Source organism: Abramis brama (genome assembly GCF_963993115.1).
Source record: "Abramis brama genome assembly, chromosome: 4".
NCBI lineage: Eukaryota > Metazoa > Chordata > Actinopteri > Cypriniformes > Leuciscidae > Abramis > Abramis brama.
Window position 1 is genome coordinate 40746019 of NC_139966.1, and position 17218 is coordinate 40763236.

The following is a 17218-nucleotide window of genomic DNA, read 5'->3' on the forward strand; positions in this document are numbered from 1 at the left end:
ACCAAAAAGTTCTATTTTGGTCTCATCTGACCACATGACTTTCTCCCATGACTCCTCTGGATCATCCAAATGGTCATTGGCAAACTTAAGACGGGCCTTGACATGTGCTGGTTTAAGCAGGGGAACCTTCCGTGCCATGCATGATTTCAAACCATGACGTCTTAGTGTATTACCAACAGTAACCTTGGAAACGGTGGTCCCAGCTCTTTTCAGGTCATTGACCAGCTCCTCCCGTGTAGTTCTGGGCTGATTTCTCACCTTTCTTAGGATCATTGAGACCCCACGAGGTGAGATCTTGCATGGAGCCCCAGTCCGAGGGAGATTGACAGTTATGTTTAGCTTCTTCCATTTTCTAATGATTGCTCCAACAGTGGACCTTTTTTCACCAAGCTGCTTGGCAATTTCCCCGTAGCCCTTTCCAGCCTTGTGGAGGTGTACAATTTTGTCTCTAGTGTCTTTGGACAGCTCTTTGGTCTTGGCCATGTTAGTAGTTGGATTCTTACTGATTGTATGGGGTGGACAGGTGTCTTTATGCAGCTAACGACCTCAAACAGGTGCATCTAATTTAGGATAATAAATGGAGTGGAGGTGGACATTTTAAAGGCAGACTAACAGGTCTTTGAGGGTCAGAATTCTAGCTGATAGACAGGTGTTCAAATACTTATTTGCAGCTGTATCATACAAATAAATAGTTTAAAAAATCATATATTGTGATTTCTGGATTTTTTTTTTTTAGATTATGTCTCTCACACTGGACATGCACCTACGATGACAATTTCAGACCCCTCCATGATTTCCAAGTGGGAGAACTTGCAAAATAGCAGGGTGTTCAAATACTTATTTTCCTCACTGTATATATATAATTTTCACAACCTTGTCACTTCAGCTGTGCCCTTTTGAGTTTTCACCAAGGATTTAATAAGAATCTCTTGCTTGTGCACTGTGTCCTCTACCAATCAGCGATTATTAAATAGTGCTTGACAGCTGCACACGTCCAATCAATATAGACCGTCCTGATTACCCACAAGGCTTGTATGAAGTACCTTATTCAGTTATTCAGATGTGGGCATGTTTAGTCTTTGTGTCTATAAAATAATGCAAGAAACGTATACATCTGAATTGTACTGTACGTTTTCCATAAATGAAAATTCTGTCAATATTTGCTCAACTTTACGTTTTTGAAAAAAATAACTAGGTCACTCTTACATAGCATGGAAGACATAAGGCATTCTCTCCCTCTCTCTCTCTCTCTCTCTCTCTCTCTCTCTCTCTCTCTCTCTCTCTCTCCAGATTGTGGCAGACTCTGTCTCTGCATTCTAATGTGTTATGTGTGGTGATATATTTGGCAGACTTGAGGGTGACTCATATTTTTGGGTTCTTGTATAACCTCTTGTTACTCTGGAACTTTGCTCCATGCGTGCTGTGAAATCTCCATGTAAAACCGGTTTTGCCCAAACACAATGAGCTGAAAAAGAGGATTGAGGCTGATCATCATCAAAGGAAGATTTGGCATTTGCATGTGTACTGTATGTGTGAGAACACTTAGCCGGAATTTAGATATTTTCATGTGGGAGAATTTGTTTTGCTGACAGAAAGTACTTGGATAAATTCAGCTCAGACTCAGCAATGCTTAAAACCAGCAGTGATTCAAAATAAAACTGATTGTCTTCCTTGGGTAAAGCAAATTGTTGAAAAGTCCATCCATCCATCCATCCATCCATGATGAATGTGGAAGACAAATCGGAATTGGTTCAAATATGCTGCGTGTGAGGACAGAAATGTTTGAAGGTTACTCTTCTGAGAAGCCCTGCTGTTCAGCTCTGATTAGTATGATGTATATGCATTAATGTGCAGTAGCATTCATTAACATGCAGATTCAAAACATCCTCTCATTATCGAGGCAACCTGGGAAAACGAGAGAATTCTGAAATTGGAATTTCCTGTGAAAGTAATGAAAGTAAGATCTTAAGTCATAATTTATATAGCTCATATGTTACCAAATACTAGCTAATAACCATTTACTGTGTGGCACAAAGTGGTCATCCATATTAATCAATAATGATTTAAAAACATATATAAAACTAAAAATGCTAAATAGTATAATGGATAATACTAAAATGGCAGGTTACTATATAGACCAAGCTTAAAATGCAGCATTAACTTTTATAAATAATGCACCATCTCTCTATTTTCCAAGGGCCCTTTGCTTGAATAAAGACCTCTATTTTAAATACAGACTGTTACAAATGGAAATCCACCCCAGCAACCTCTACAAAGTGAATTTAAAAATCTTTATCCAATAATGCCATATGACTGGAAAATTCAATGGTCAAAAGGGATCTCTGCTATTGGATCTCTGCTATTGAGTAATGGCAACCATAAACGTAACTCTTTTGTGCTTACTCAACAGAATCACTCAACAATATTTAATAAATGCATTATAGACACATGCACTGAGACAAACACAAAAAATAATATTAGATCTGGTTAGGTGGCAGTTATCAGTCTGGCTGAGGTCAACAACCTATTTTTTTATTTTTTATTTTTTACTTTACTTTACTTTAGGGGGACCAGATAGCATGCACTAAATTATTTTGGGGGTTTTGAGTATGAATGATCTCAGTATTTTTGTAGGTATGTGCGCAAGAGTGTTACGTAACTATAATTGCAGATTATTTTATTCTATACCACAAATAAAGCAATATGACATTCAAGAGTTCTACGTTTTAAACTCAAAATACATATTTATTAAAAAACTGGGAATGTAGCACAATGCAGCATTTATTTATTCAGTACTATTTTTTATGTTGCATACTATATTTATAAATACAGAATCATGGATCTGTCTAATGTTGTAAAATATTATGTTTGCATAATCAGAGCTTAAAATAAACAACATTTCACTAAACCCCCAATATCAAAATTCATACATAAATCCACATACATTTCAGAGCGTATGTAGTTTGTTTGGTTTGGAATGGGATGTATTGCTTTAGACTGTTGCATAGCACTCATAATAAAAAGCTATCGCTATTCCCCTTTGTAATATCCTGCCTACATTTGAATGTTCTGGATCCCTGGCAACATTACCTGCTAGATATGAGATCTTTTTATTTGCACAAATCAAAATGCATCCCTTGTCTCAGTCAAGCAGCTTTCAGTTTTTATGGTGGGCTCATCTGTCAGTCACAGGTGGAACGGAACGTAAAAACTTTTTTAATTAACTACATAATTGTTGCCACAATATCTGTCTGATACTAATAAGCTTTATTATTATTTTCACATTATGGCGGATAACTAAAATTCTATACTATTATGTCTAAATAAAACACTAAAACCTAAAAATCAAATCAGACATTGTAGTGAATTTAGGCATCATAACATGATAATGGACAGTATGAAAAAGACTTTCTAAAGATTACATTTAACATTTAATTAAAGTATTAGCTTTTTATGGATTTAGTTTAAGTGAGCATTAGATGACGGCGATTAGTGTTTCAAGGCACATAATAAAACTCTCTGGAGATTTATGTTCCCTGAGTATCTTACATACTGTATGAAGGAATAACCCTGTATTAACACGCATGAATAAATCATCGTTGTACTGTATAATTTGTTGTGATTGATGCATGCAAATTGCATTTAGCAATAAGGGGATGTGTTGGAGATATTCAGATACTAGCTGCTAGAATCAATATGTGTTAATATTATATCTGTGGAATGGGATGTTGTGTCTCTGTAGGCAGTGACTCTAATAAGGACAGTTTACCTGTCTGCAACAAGCTCTTGTAAAAGAAAGGTTAGATGTTTCCTTTTAATTAGACATCAGCTTTGCTCCGTACCCCAGACGCACACACACAGTGACATGCTATTAAAGAACGGCTCTAATTGTGGTGTAGTGTTTTCAGGCTCGGATGCTTGCTAGTCCTTATGGAATCAGATGGATGAGTGAACATCTAGAAACTGGAAATTGATTTGTTTTGCCCATTTGATTGTTGTTAGAGCTCATGTTTTGCACATCCTGTTAAGGCTCAGATTGGAGTGTGTGTAGGAGATGATCAAGCTAATTTGAAGGAGGGGGTCTTTTTTGTTCTATTTTTGTGGTTAAAAACATGAATGAATAAGTGAATGCAGATAAGGTTATCTGTACTATACTGTATAGTACTGTATGACCGTGTGTAGTAGGGATTAATAATTTCAATGACATTGTCGAAATACATAATATATTTTTTAAACAGTTCTATTAAATAAGTAGTTCACCCAAAAATGAAAATAGTCACCATTTACTTTCAAACCCATAATGCTTTTGTTCATATAAAAGCATTGATCAACACACATGGCACATCAAATATGGTAAACTAAAGCTCAAACTTGCTTTCTTGACACACAATAACCGATGAGGTTTGGAGGTTTGCCCTTGAGTGTCATGCAAGAAAGGTTGAGCTTTACTATATGTGTGCATTGACTAATGTTTATATGTGAATAAAAGGCTAAATTAAATCTGATAAACAAAAACTCTTATGTTGTTTTCATGTACTTTTTGAAGCTTGTAATGTGGATTACTTAGACTTTTAATAGGTGGGCAAAATTATGAGAGAATATTAATTCATACAGTTCTACAGTTGTTCTTGCACTTATAAACAATATGATAGTTGATAAGATTTTGGAAGCAAATATTTCAGCACTGAATGACATTTCAATATTCTACAAATCTATTTGATTAGCAGTATAAAATAGCTTTTGTACAATACTGTGTTTACTATATATATATATAGTAATGACCAGAAAGAACCATCCTTACACAGAATTTCAAAAATAATAATTGTTCTCTTAACTTACAGTTGTCTCTGCATTGGACATTGGATAGGAGAAAATAATTTAACACTGAAAAATTTGCACACTTCAGCTTTTAAGCTGAAACATCATTATTTCTCAAATCACCATCATAAATCTTAAATTCTGAGCAGTTATTTACAGATTGACTCACATGACTCGTCAGAACTCTTTTTTTTTTTTATGAGAGAGGCTGAAGGATTGCATTGGAAAGAACCAGGGAAGTCTTGGATAGAGTTCCTTTGTAATCTTATTAGTGACGTCATTAGAACAGAACAGAGAGATTTCATTGGTTGTTTTTCAACCAGTAAGCTTTCAGTCCAAGTCCTTTCAAATACGTCTCATTACACACATCTTACATGCATGTCCACTTTTTTCGAAATCATAATACAGATATTTAGACATATTACACGTGTTTAGAAATATTTGGGTGAAAAAAAAATCCTCTTTGGCTAAACTGGAATTGTTTTTCAGGCAGTAGTGAAGGAGACACATCTGTGCTAGCAGAAGCTGCTGCTGTTTTTATAGCAGGGAGAGTGACAAGGCTTGGCATGTTTTGCGGCCACAATCCAAGCCTCCTGGCCTGGCACCCAGGGGAGAGCCCTCTCGCTCTCTCTCTCTCTCTCTCTGTCTCTCTCTCTCTCTCTGTCTCTCTCTCTCTGTCTCTCTCTCTCTCTCTCTCTCTCTCTCTCTCTCTCTCTCTCTGTGTCTCTCTCTCTCTCTTTCTCTCTCTCTCTCTCTCTCTCTCTCTCTCTCTCCTCTCTCTCTCTCTCTCTGTGTGTCCTCTCAGGTTGCTCAGAAGCCCCATCTGGTGCATCTCTATGCCTCTGTACCCTGGCAGGACATTTGGAAGCAGAGATCTGTCCCACCTCCTCTTCCCCTTTGGGGAGGAAAGATTTTGGAGAGATGCTCAAAATAATCCATTGGAGCATGTTCATATCTTTCTGCTGCCTTCGTAATATTGTCTCATAAGACGATTGCTGAGGACCATTAGTGGAAACAATGTTACGAGTCAGTGTTTCGATTAAAGCACATTTCACAAGGGTTTAAAACCTTTATACTAGAATCACAACAGAAATCATAAAAATGGCACCATAATTCTTTATTTTAGTCATACACTGGAACCCAAAACTCATTTATAGATGATTGCTAGTCTGTAGACAAGGACAAGACGCCTCAGATGCCCTTTTGGATGTGAATTTCAGTAATGTTTACTTCCAGTTTCACTTATATATGAGGAAATATCCCATACATTAAAGGAGATACTGCATGTCTAGAGTCTTACGTGTGGGCTAGCAACTGGATCGCATCTGGCTAAAACCATTTAGAAACCTTAGTAACCACAAATTGTGATTGTATTGTCAACTACAGGTAGCGCATGGTTATCCCATCAGATTAGTTACTGGTTTATAATCTATAAATGCATTTATGGTGTCATGTGACATGTACAGTTCAAGTAGTGTGCTGACCGTCATGGCACATACATGTATGAAAATGGTTGAATAAAGTCCAGTAAATGGACTTCTGCTAAGCCAGGCTTTGCCGATTTGATTATCTTCCTCAACAATGGCTACATGTATTTTCAGAAAAGCCAAGATGGAGCCAAATTGAATGAGTCCCTCCAGTGTGCCCATGTCAGTAGAAACACTGAATTAAAAGAGCTCTTTTATTAACTTAGGTAGCTTATCCTGGTCAATGCTAAAGTCATTCGAAATGGTTGCATTGGCATTTTTTTAAAGAGGTGAATTGGCCAATTATATTGATCCTAAACACTCTTGTTTTTAAAAGCAGTTCTGGGACTGGAGACCATGAAAGTCTGAGTACAATGAATCCAGTTTTATTTGGAACAATCTTAAATAATTGCAGGACTATATGTTCTGCACTAATACTTTTAGTGCTTATTTCACACATTCAGTATTTTGTTTTTGCTTATAGGTCAGAGTAAAGACTTCTGACAAAATTCCCTTTGACGTTGCAATTCAAACCACACAAGATCACTTTGAAGGAAGAGCAACAGGTTTGGTGCTTGTTGGGAAAAACGTCCACTGTGATTTATAGTTAGCCCATAACTGGTCATGTTTATCGGAGTCGACAGATTAACTGTGTCCACTTTGGTCAGTTTACACAAGTAATAGCTTGTCTTTTTGTTGAAAGTCTGCTGACATCTTTGCCAAGCAGAAGACATGAAAGTATTCTGCTTTTTTATATTTAGTAATAGGTTATTGCTATTATATTTCATATACAGACACCATTCTAAACTAGGAAGGCTATGTAGCTTTTGTTGTTATCAGCTTTATACTTTATGTGATGACTTACAATTGACTTTTTTATTTATTTTTTGAAATGGCTTTCTTGAAATGGGAAATGGCTTTCAAGCTTTTCATCTCAAATAAACAGCAAGTTTCCTTTGACAACTAACACCGTTTGACAATATGCCCATTATGAGGCTTATGTTAAATAACTGTATCTTCTTTTTTTCAGGACAAAAGCAGTGGAAATTTAATTTTCTGTTGCTTAGACTTTAGTGCATGCCTACTGTAAAATATTATTGTTAGTTACCTGGTTGCCTTAAAATTTTGAGTTCATTGAAATTAAAAATGTGAGTTAATACAATGGAGAAAAATAGAAATATAATTAGAATTAATAAATAGAAAGTTGATTTGACAAAATAATAAATTTGCGATAACAAAACATGAAAATAATTTGTTTACAGTTTAATTTAATTTTTTTATTCAATTGAATTATAGTATAGAAATTATCAATATTTTATACAATTATACAAAAACATAAAATGATATGTCTAATTTAATATAAAAATAACCCTGAGGAATATTTCCTGGAGTAAAAAGTGACAACTAGCCCTGGTTTCCCCCTACAAAATAGTCATAAAGTAGCCTACTTATCACCTGGTGTTATCATGGAATACTTTAAAATAAGTAGCTGTTTCCCTGGAGGTCTTTTACATATTTGTTTATGGGACCATAAAACATAGACATATAATCGCAGCTCATAAATATGCAACTCACTATCTCTGAGCATCAACAGGGAGAGTCCCCCATGTAGACACGCCCAACTTCTGATTCTAATATCTGATTGGTTTACCGGTAGTGATGCTGCATAATGATGTTCGGAGGCAGCAGCTTATCGAACAGATGGGCTGGTCCAGCACACGGGTACACAGCATCCGTGCTGTGATCATGGAGCTGCTGCTGTGTATATCACTGACATTTCACATCCCTGATTGATTATGTCAGCGTTTTACTGACTTATTATTCATGCAGCGTGCATTAAAAGGAGCGCAGTTATAATTTCTGTCATTCTTTGTGGATGTGAGGAGTCCAGCGTCAGTTGGGGAGGCACTGATCCCTGGTCAGTTGAACTTGACGACAAGGATTTAATTCATACTGTGCAGCTGGAGACATACTGCTGATCACCTCTGCGTTGCATTGGGGGAAATATGATTTTCTCAGACATGAACACGGGGACTAACTCCCCAAAGGTGCACCCGCCGAACGGGACGAGATTTTACACCTACCAGGCGAGTATTTAAAGTGTTTAACGGCCCAAAACTAATGCAAACTGTTCGATATGTTTCTTTATGCTTCTTGTTATGATTATTGTTTGCAGTTAAGGGTCGCTTTTGTTTGACACGTCAATGATGCAGTTGTGTTACGTTGTTTTTAATCGCAAAGAGCTCGCGGAAAAATGCACACTCAGAGTTTGGTTGTAGAGTTGTACATAGAATAGGCTGGGTTGACAGTTTTAATCGCATTTAGGATTGAGTTCACCACTAAACTGTCACCATATTGATATTGTTTAAGTCTTAACTGAAGGTTTAAAGGCGTTAACCAGCAGTAGGATTGAGCGCGCGCATTCCTCTGGAGGCGCGAGCGCTTTATAAATACATCATGTTAGGACAGTGGCTTATATTGATATAATTTTGATTAAACGTGGTTTTAATTGTATTATATAGTCCATTGAGGTGCTAAACAATCTAGAAGCCATGTCATTTTAATCCTGAATAGCTAAAACTATAATATTTGTGTTTATGAAGGGTAGCCTGCATGTGAACCGGGGCTAGTCACACTTTTTTTTTCTCCAGTGAATATTTCTCAGGGTGGATTTATTGTTGAAAGTAATTTTCTGTATAATCGCATAGTTTAATGTCTTGGCTACAAAAAATCCCATGAACATTTCCAACGTTTTTGCCTAGAAACAAATATACCCGTTGACCTTTTGTGACAACATGCCCCAATTGCAGTACATGTTGTAACAATAAGAACGTGCCATTAAACAGCGTGATATAGACGTTTCAGCAGAACTTATATGATAAAATATTTAATAAAAACAGCCAAAATGGAAAAGGTAGCAACATCAAACAATTGTTTTGACCAGAAATCGCTGTGTAGCATATTATTATTATTATTATCATTAATATTATAATTCACAAGCTGTTAATTTGTGTAATATTAACAATAATGTCAACTTCCCCATATGACAACTTCCCCGGTCTGAACTGTCAGTCTCTTTGATTGTTATGCACCAGTGGTATATTGTCTTGATGTGCTGAATTGCATGCACTGCTCAGCTGTGACCCAAATCTCATGCATTGGAATGAGGACAGTGTCTTTAGATATTGATTTCTGTAATGAGAGGCCATGATAACCAAGGCAGTGATGATATCAGCAAGAGACTGTGGCTTTAGAGATGATGATTTCATCTGAGCACTTTTCAACAGGTGCTGCAGATGCTTGTTTAACCATCTGTATTGATATTTGTTTGTGGATTATAGAGGTTTATTTTTGGTTACCCTCTGCACTAAAAATACTGTGGCATGGTTTACCTCCTGTTGTTTTTAGGTTTGCTCCTTTTGAGTGAGCGTGTTGTGCCATGTTTCTGTGTATGTGTGTGTAGTATCAGCTTGTCTCATCATTAGCAGATAGGTGCTCCCCATGGAAAACAGCCTGAGAGATTTCCCCCTTGATTTAAAACGCCACAATCTATCGTTTTCTGTCCTGATAGTCTATTTCCCGGGTACAGCCACAGCATGAACAATCTGAACAATCTAAGTATGCAACGCAGAGACGCTTTGAAAGCAACACGCTTGTTTACCGCAGTAGGTCTTGATTGGTTTTGCTTCAGGACCCCGAGTTTAAATTTGGAAGCCCAAACACAGTACCACAATTGTTCATAAAGTTGTAAACAAAAATGTACTTTAAACCAGTGGTTCTCAAACAGGGGCCTTTGGCAAACTTCCAAGGGGGCTGCAGGATGACTTAATACTGTATATATATACGGATATCGTGAAACATTCAGGGGCACAGAAATTCGTTATCAACGCTGCCTGCGGCTTTTACTAATAAAATAGCTTCGCTACTGAATCGCTACATTATATTTCTCAGCAATGAGGGGTTAGCTTGCTATTTTGAAGTATTAAACTCACAGCTTCGTTGTTAATAGAGAGTGAGATGCTGAACAGAGGCAGGTATGTGTCTCTCATTTCTCTCTCTCTCTCTCTCTTTCGATAATTAATTCAAATAAATGATATCATTTCATTCAAAAACAAATTTATCTTACGCACTACTTTATCTCTGTGTCTGATTCAAAGCAGACAGAATGCTAAATCTAATGAGCTGTAACTGACGGAAATAACCGTCAATACTTTTCTGGTCAAATATTCCGCTGCAAACATCAATAATAGCTTTAAGTTGTCAATGTTGGCAAATCACAATTGTAGAAGCAGGATAATCCATGGCTTGCTGTACATTAACTGATTTTAATGAATGACGTGGAGGCAAAGAACCGCTCGACGCGAAGCTAAGTACATCCCTTACATAGAATGCCGCCTTGGCTTCCTTTGAGACTTTGAGCTCTTTTGAGGAGTGTTGTGACTTGTGTTTCACGGGACTCGTAACCAAGTGCTCTGCATCGCAAGTGCAATGCTGTACCAGGTGAGCTACTGAGCAAGTTTATTACATCTTGTATTAATTTACAAGTCATGCACTATGGTAAAAGTGCTTTGAGTTCATTAAAGTATTGTGCTCAATACTATGGGAACATAATTCTTTGTTGATTGATAATCTGCCCTCATTCGTGTGAAAAGGAATGAAAAGCTGCCTGTAGTGTTCATTTCAGCTGGAAATGTACATATAGGTATTGGTATTTCCAATGAGCCTGGGTTGAATTGACAAATATTCTGAATTTATTAACAGCAGATGTTGCTGTTGTCTCTTGATTTTTGATGCTCTCATGATCATCAGGTATGGTCGGCACAAAATAGGGGTGGGACAAAATATCGATAGGGCAATATATCTTTGTCCTTCTCCGTGCGATATGAGAATTGATACACTGGGGCCAAATATCGATATTTTAATTAATAAAATAGGGCGCTCTAAATAGATATTCCTGCTCCCAGCATTGCTACTTCATGGCTCCTTGAGGTGGCGCTCAACACATGAATGAGGGAAACGTGAACATCAGTTAACTAGCCTAAGAAAAATAGTTTTTTAACTGGATGGCGGACAGCAGTGTGAGTAAAATAATAGATGCCCCAGCCACGTTTAAGTCCAAAGTCTGGACCCACTTCGGCTTTCATACCATTGATAGGACAAACAAAATCGACAAAGTGTATGCGATGTACAAGAACTGCCTGGGGAAAAGTAAAGTGCACGGGTAATACCACAAACGTGCAAAGCCACTTGCAACGCCATCACCCTGATCTCATTGAAAATATTTAATTTACATAAAATTTTCAATTTAATTTACAGACTGAAAAACGTTTTGTGCTGTTTTTAAACAGTTTGGACTTAAGACAGAAAAGAGAGAAAACCTGCACTTAATGGGCATTATTCATGGGCATTTTGTTTTCATAGTTAGACAGATGTCGTGCTGTATCATTATAGGATTGTCTATATATTGATTATCACAGAATTGCTGTATCGTGATATTATCGGTATCGTGAGCCGTGTATCGTATCGTATAGTATCGTATCGTATCGTATCGTGAGCTACCCTGTGATTCCTACCCTTAGCACATTACAAGTGCACCTGTATTAATGTAGTTCGGTGCTTTTTATTTTTACACATTCTTTTGTCCATGTTGTTATCTGTTTATTTTTACTACCTTCTACCAAGTGATAGATGATTTTGAGTTTGATTGGACAGCCTTTGGCATCAGTAACACATGACATGAGGAGTGATTGTTATCCTAACTACACACAATTATATGGTTAGTTGAATGTAATTATTTGCATTTAGCTTTGTTTTCTCCTGCTTTTCGTGACCACTTCTCTTTGTCGCTTGCGTTTTCTTCCTCTGTATTTTTCACCCATATTATTAAATGTCAAATTCAAGGAGTGTTTCTAGCACTCTGTTATGTTGTACAGACTATATTTCTTAGTATTTCTTCTGCATTCCTCTCCAGACTAAACACTGCAGAGTCAATATTAGTGTTGGCGTAGTGAAGCATCTTCAGTGCTGTTGGCTGCTGTGTGTGCATTCTCCAAAGCTTGTGTGTATGTCTGTGGGTTGGTGTGTGTGTATAGGTATGTAGGGTTAGTTGAGCACAAAACTTGATTTGTTAATGGTGTTTGCATGAAGCAAGGAACAAATATAGCATCAGCGATAGACTCGTGTATTGTAATGTATTAGCGCACACCTGTCTACTGTATATGTGAAATTTGAGTTTAAACTAATAGAGGTTTAGCTCACTGATCCTGCATTAAATTCAAAGTATAAATGGATTACAGATTGTATTCTTTAGGTAAAGTATGGCTCTTACCATAAAAAAGAAAATATTCAAAATGTGTAGCCCTCGGCATCTGGTGCTATGTCATAAAGTGTGGTAGAATAATTTCATTACCTTGGCCTCTCCCCTCATAGCCAGTGCAGCTTTTATCCAGGCACAAACAATAAAATCCAGTGAAGGGTGGCTTCCTGGCTTATCCTTTGGGAATAATGGGAAAATGAGAGGTTGTTTGGGGTCTTTGGTTTATTTAATCAAGCGTGATCACTGTTATCTAATTACAAATGTGAGCAGCATGGCAGTTGAATTTTTTTTAAAAATATAATAATTAGTATAATGTTTAATAAATGATTAATATGATATTTATATAATTAATTAATTAAATTTCCATTTTTTTTTTGTTTAACAGTCTCTTTTATCCATATTAGTTATAGTGTATATACAATATATATTTTTTTATATTATAGTATTTACAATTTATTTTATATATATATATATATATATATATATATATATATATATATATATATATATATATATATATATATGTGTATATATATATATATATATATATATATATATATATATATATATATATATACCCACCAAGGCATGGACTCCATACGGCCCCTTAAGGTGTCCAGTGGAATCTGGCTCCAAAACATTAGCAGCAGATCCTTCATGTTCCGTGAGTTGCGAGTTGGAGCCGCCATAAAGCCAACTTGTTTGTCCAGCACATTCCACAGATGTTCAATTGGACTGAGATCTGGGGTATTTGGAGGCCAGGGCAACACCTTGAACATCTTCATCATGTTCCTCCAACCATTCCTGAACAGTGTGTGCAGTGTGGCAGGGTGCATTATCCCGCTGAAAGAGGCCACTTCCACCAAGGAACACCATTGTCATGAAGGGGTGTACCTGGTCTGCAACAATGTTGGTGGCATGTGCTAAATTTAAGGCCAAATGAATGGCCGACCCAGCAGAACATTGCCCGGAGCATCACACTCCGTTCTTCAGCTTGTTGTCATCCCACAGTGCATCCTGGTGCACTGTGGGATTATGACATTTTAATAACAATAATAATGTCAACTTCCCCATGTGTCAACTTCCCCATGTGACAGCTTCCCCTGGTCTGAACTGTCAGTCTCTTTGATTGTTATGCACCAGTGGTATATTGTCTTGATGTGCTGAACTGCATGCACTGCTCAGCTGTGACCCAAATCTCATGCATTGGAATGAGGACAGTGTCTTTAGATATTGATTTTTGTAATGAGAGGCCATGATAACCAAGGCAGTGATGATATCAGTGAACTAAGAGGTACTGAGTGAACTCATCCGCATTAGTGTACTATTAATATGTGTACTGTATACATAAATATATATATTAATGTATTTTATGTATGTTCTTGTTTGTTAGTTTTTTTGTGCAATGCTTTGGCAATACTGTATGTACCCAAGTATGTCACGCCAATAAAGCAATGTAAATTTAATCCATGTTGGGGACGGTGGACAGGGGTCATCATAGGCAGTCTTTGATTGGTCGGCAGTTACGCAGCAGAGTGTGATGGACTGTGTGTTGTGACACATTCCTACCGCAACCATCATTACTTTTTATTTTTTTTACTTCTGCCACAGTAGACCTTCTGTTGGCTCGGACCAGACAGGATAGCCTTCATTGTCCTCGTGCATCAGTGAACATCCTATCACTGGTTTGTCCCTCCTCGGACCACTGTTGGTAATTCTCACAATTGCTGACCTGAAACAACCCACAAGCCTTGCCGCTTCAGTGATCAGAGATACTCTGACCCAGTCAATTTGGCTCTTGTCAAAGTCGTTCAGGTCTTTATTCCTGCCCATTTCTTCTACATGTTGATTATGAGACCGGATTGTTTGCTCACCATCTAATCTACCCAGACATTAATATGTGGCCTTGTTAGGAGATGATCTACAATATTCACTTTACCTGTTTGGTCATAATGTTTTGGCTCATCATTGTATATATATCTGGTTGTGACATGGATTATGGTTCAGAGAGAGGGTGGCAAATAGTCATGCTAAACTTAATTATAATGCCAAATGTGTAGAATATGTGAATATGTTGCCTTTTAGCAATTAGGTTGTAAAATTTGCATTGTCGTACTGTACAGGTGACCCACGAACTGATCCTTCCTCGTTCAAGTGCGTAGTTGTCATCAGACAAAGGGACTCAACACCAGGTTGCCCCAGGAGGACTGTCCGTTTAAGGAGTGTATTGTAATTGTCCTGCTGAAGGCTAAGTAATGAGAAGGTGATGAGAAATGATGTGGTGAGACTGAGACATTTCGGAACATTATTAGAGAGATGGATGGAGAGAGATTGTGATGGATAGAGAGAGAGGGTGTAGGTTTAATCGCACTAATGGCTTGACCCTTCTTAGCCATTCACTCAGGGCTCAGTCCACCCCAGAATACTAAACCAAATCCAGACTAGAGGTACCTAGTATCGGTGAAGTAGTTGTGAGAGGTTTCATAAGAACCTTAAGTGAATAATGCTTGAGGAATGAATGAGCCTAAATTGACATTTGAGGTTGAGTAAATAATGACTGATTTTTCCTTTTAAATTCAGACATGAATAAGACTTAATAGACTTAGTATTCAGTTAATTGTTTCATTATGTAGCCTATGTAAAGGAGAAATAGTGCTTTTTGTTGCTTGGTTACAAAAGGACGGCAATCCGCATACGGCTCTATGATGCTTTTGATGGCAATTGCATCCATCTTAAGTACGACTTCCATTGTCTCGATGAGACTTCTCAAAGAGTTCTAATGCATTTGCATTGTCCTGACTTACTCAGCTTGTTTGAAGCCATCACCTTCCACGCACATTTATCTCCTCATTTCCAGCACATGGACTTTGACTACCCATGATTCAGTGCTCTGTCCTTTTGTCTGCAGGGATCTCGCTACCAGGGTTCGTGGTGATGTAACCTTGTTCAATCCAACCTAATTAGAGTGGAAAAGCCCTTTCAATCACGTATTTCCTGAGAAGGCTGCAGTGAGGATGATATCCATATTATATTAATTAAACGATAACGATAACGGCTGCTACTTCTTCGAGAAAGTGTCAGTTCAATTAGTTTTTTAGTAATGTCTCAATGTTTTTGGGTTATTTGCCCATACAAAGGAAGTCAAAGGTCACCAAAACGGTTTGGCTTCTTCAAAAAATCTTCTTTTGAGGATCCACATTAGAAAGAAAGTCATACAGTTTTGGAATGAAGGTTGATGACAGATAATTGATGACCTAATTTTGCACTGGATATTTATTGATTAATATGGGTATTTAGTTGTAAATGCTAATTGTTCCTATTTTTACATTTAGATAAATAGGAATGTTATCATTAGCAAATCTCATAATTGATGCCTAAATTTATTTGTAGCATTTAAAATGACCTTTTTATGTTTTGTGATTTTAATTTATTTAGACATTATAGTATTGAATTATAATATCAGCCTTATTGGTCATTTAGCAGGCAAATAATTATCTTCGAAATTTCCAAGTGGAAATTGAAGGCATCATTAATCCTGCTTACCTGAGATATTTTGCGCCATAAATGTTTGTGCTCTAGCTGTAACCTCTTACATTCACTGATGTCAGATCAGTATTTGACATCAAGGTAGATTGTTCTCGACCACAGGTGGCACTTCGGTAAATACAAATTACATCCTGCCACAAAGCAAAGGCCTGATTCAGTCACCCACCACTGCTGTTCCATTCAGTACAATGATATATTAAATTAAACGCTCTATTCAACCAAAGGTCAAGGCAAAGACAAGACGCTTTTGTTGCATCATAACAGAGAGGTAAATATGGAGATTCAATGGCTCGGGTTTGATTGTGCCGGATGCAACAAACAGAAAATCAGGAAGTCCAGAGCAGTTTAAAGGTTCTGGTTCAGGAAGGAATTAGATGTGCAATAATTCTGTGTTGTGCAAAATATATTTTTTAATTAAAGTTTTTTTAAATTTAGTCTTAAGACGTATTTTTTTCAAATTTAGCTTGACAAGCTGCTTTGAAAATGCAACTCTGATGTTGCAAGATGTGCGCTAAAGACAACTAAAGTGCGCAACTTTAGGTCAAAGACTCAAGGTCAAAGAGATTGTGGTGACTGAAGGGATGGGATAAATGTAACATTCATGGGTGATTTGACTTGTTAGCTCAGTAAGAAAGACAGATATTTTAATAATACCAAATATAGTATTTACTTTCTACTTTCAAGGTGTGTACTGTAGAATCAGTATGATCTTTAAAACATCACCTATTGCAGATTATACCAGATAGCCTATACCCAAACGTTTTGGTTTGGTAATGATTTTGAAAGAAGTATTTTATGCTCACCAAGACTGCTCACCATTTATTTGATCAAAAATATAGTACAAATATTTTAATATAAAATAGTATTACAATTTCAAACATTTTTATATTAAACTTGTTTTCTATTTTAATATATTTAAATGTATTTTATTCCTGTGATGCAAAGCTGAATTTTCAGCATCATTACCCTAGTATTCAGTGTCACATGATCCTTCAGAAATCATTCTAATATGCTGATTTGCTGCTAAAGAAACAGTTATCATTCTTCTTATTCATACAAATTTTAATTGGGT

At 36.9% G+C, this 17218-nt stretch overlaps 1 protein-coding gene across 6 annotated transcripts in view; it reads left to right on the plus strand.

Moving 5' to 3' along the window:
- The window catches only part of ppfia2 (PTPRF interacting protein alpha 2), a 160956-nt gene that overhangs the window by 48948 nt on the left and 94790 nt on the right, over positions 1 to 17218 (plus strand). For 2 of the 6 annotated variants that reach the window (XM_084112388.1, XM_084112390.1), the window contains exon 1: positions 7980 to 8371. The exons of 3 other annotated variants lie outside the window; for them this stretch is intronic. In XM_084112388.1, coding sequence (XP_083968514.1) covers positions 8291 to 8371 — 81 coding nt within the window. In that variant the 5' untranslated portion in view covers positions 7980 to 8290. Of the gene's footprint in view, positions 1 to 7976; positions 8372 to 17218 lie in introns of those variants that run through there. One more of the 6 variants, XM_084112389.1, reaches the window with a different exon arrangement.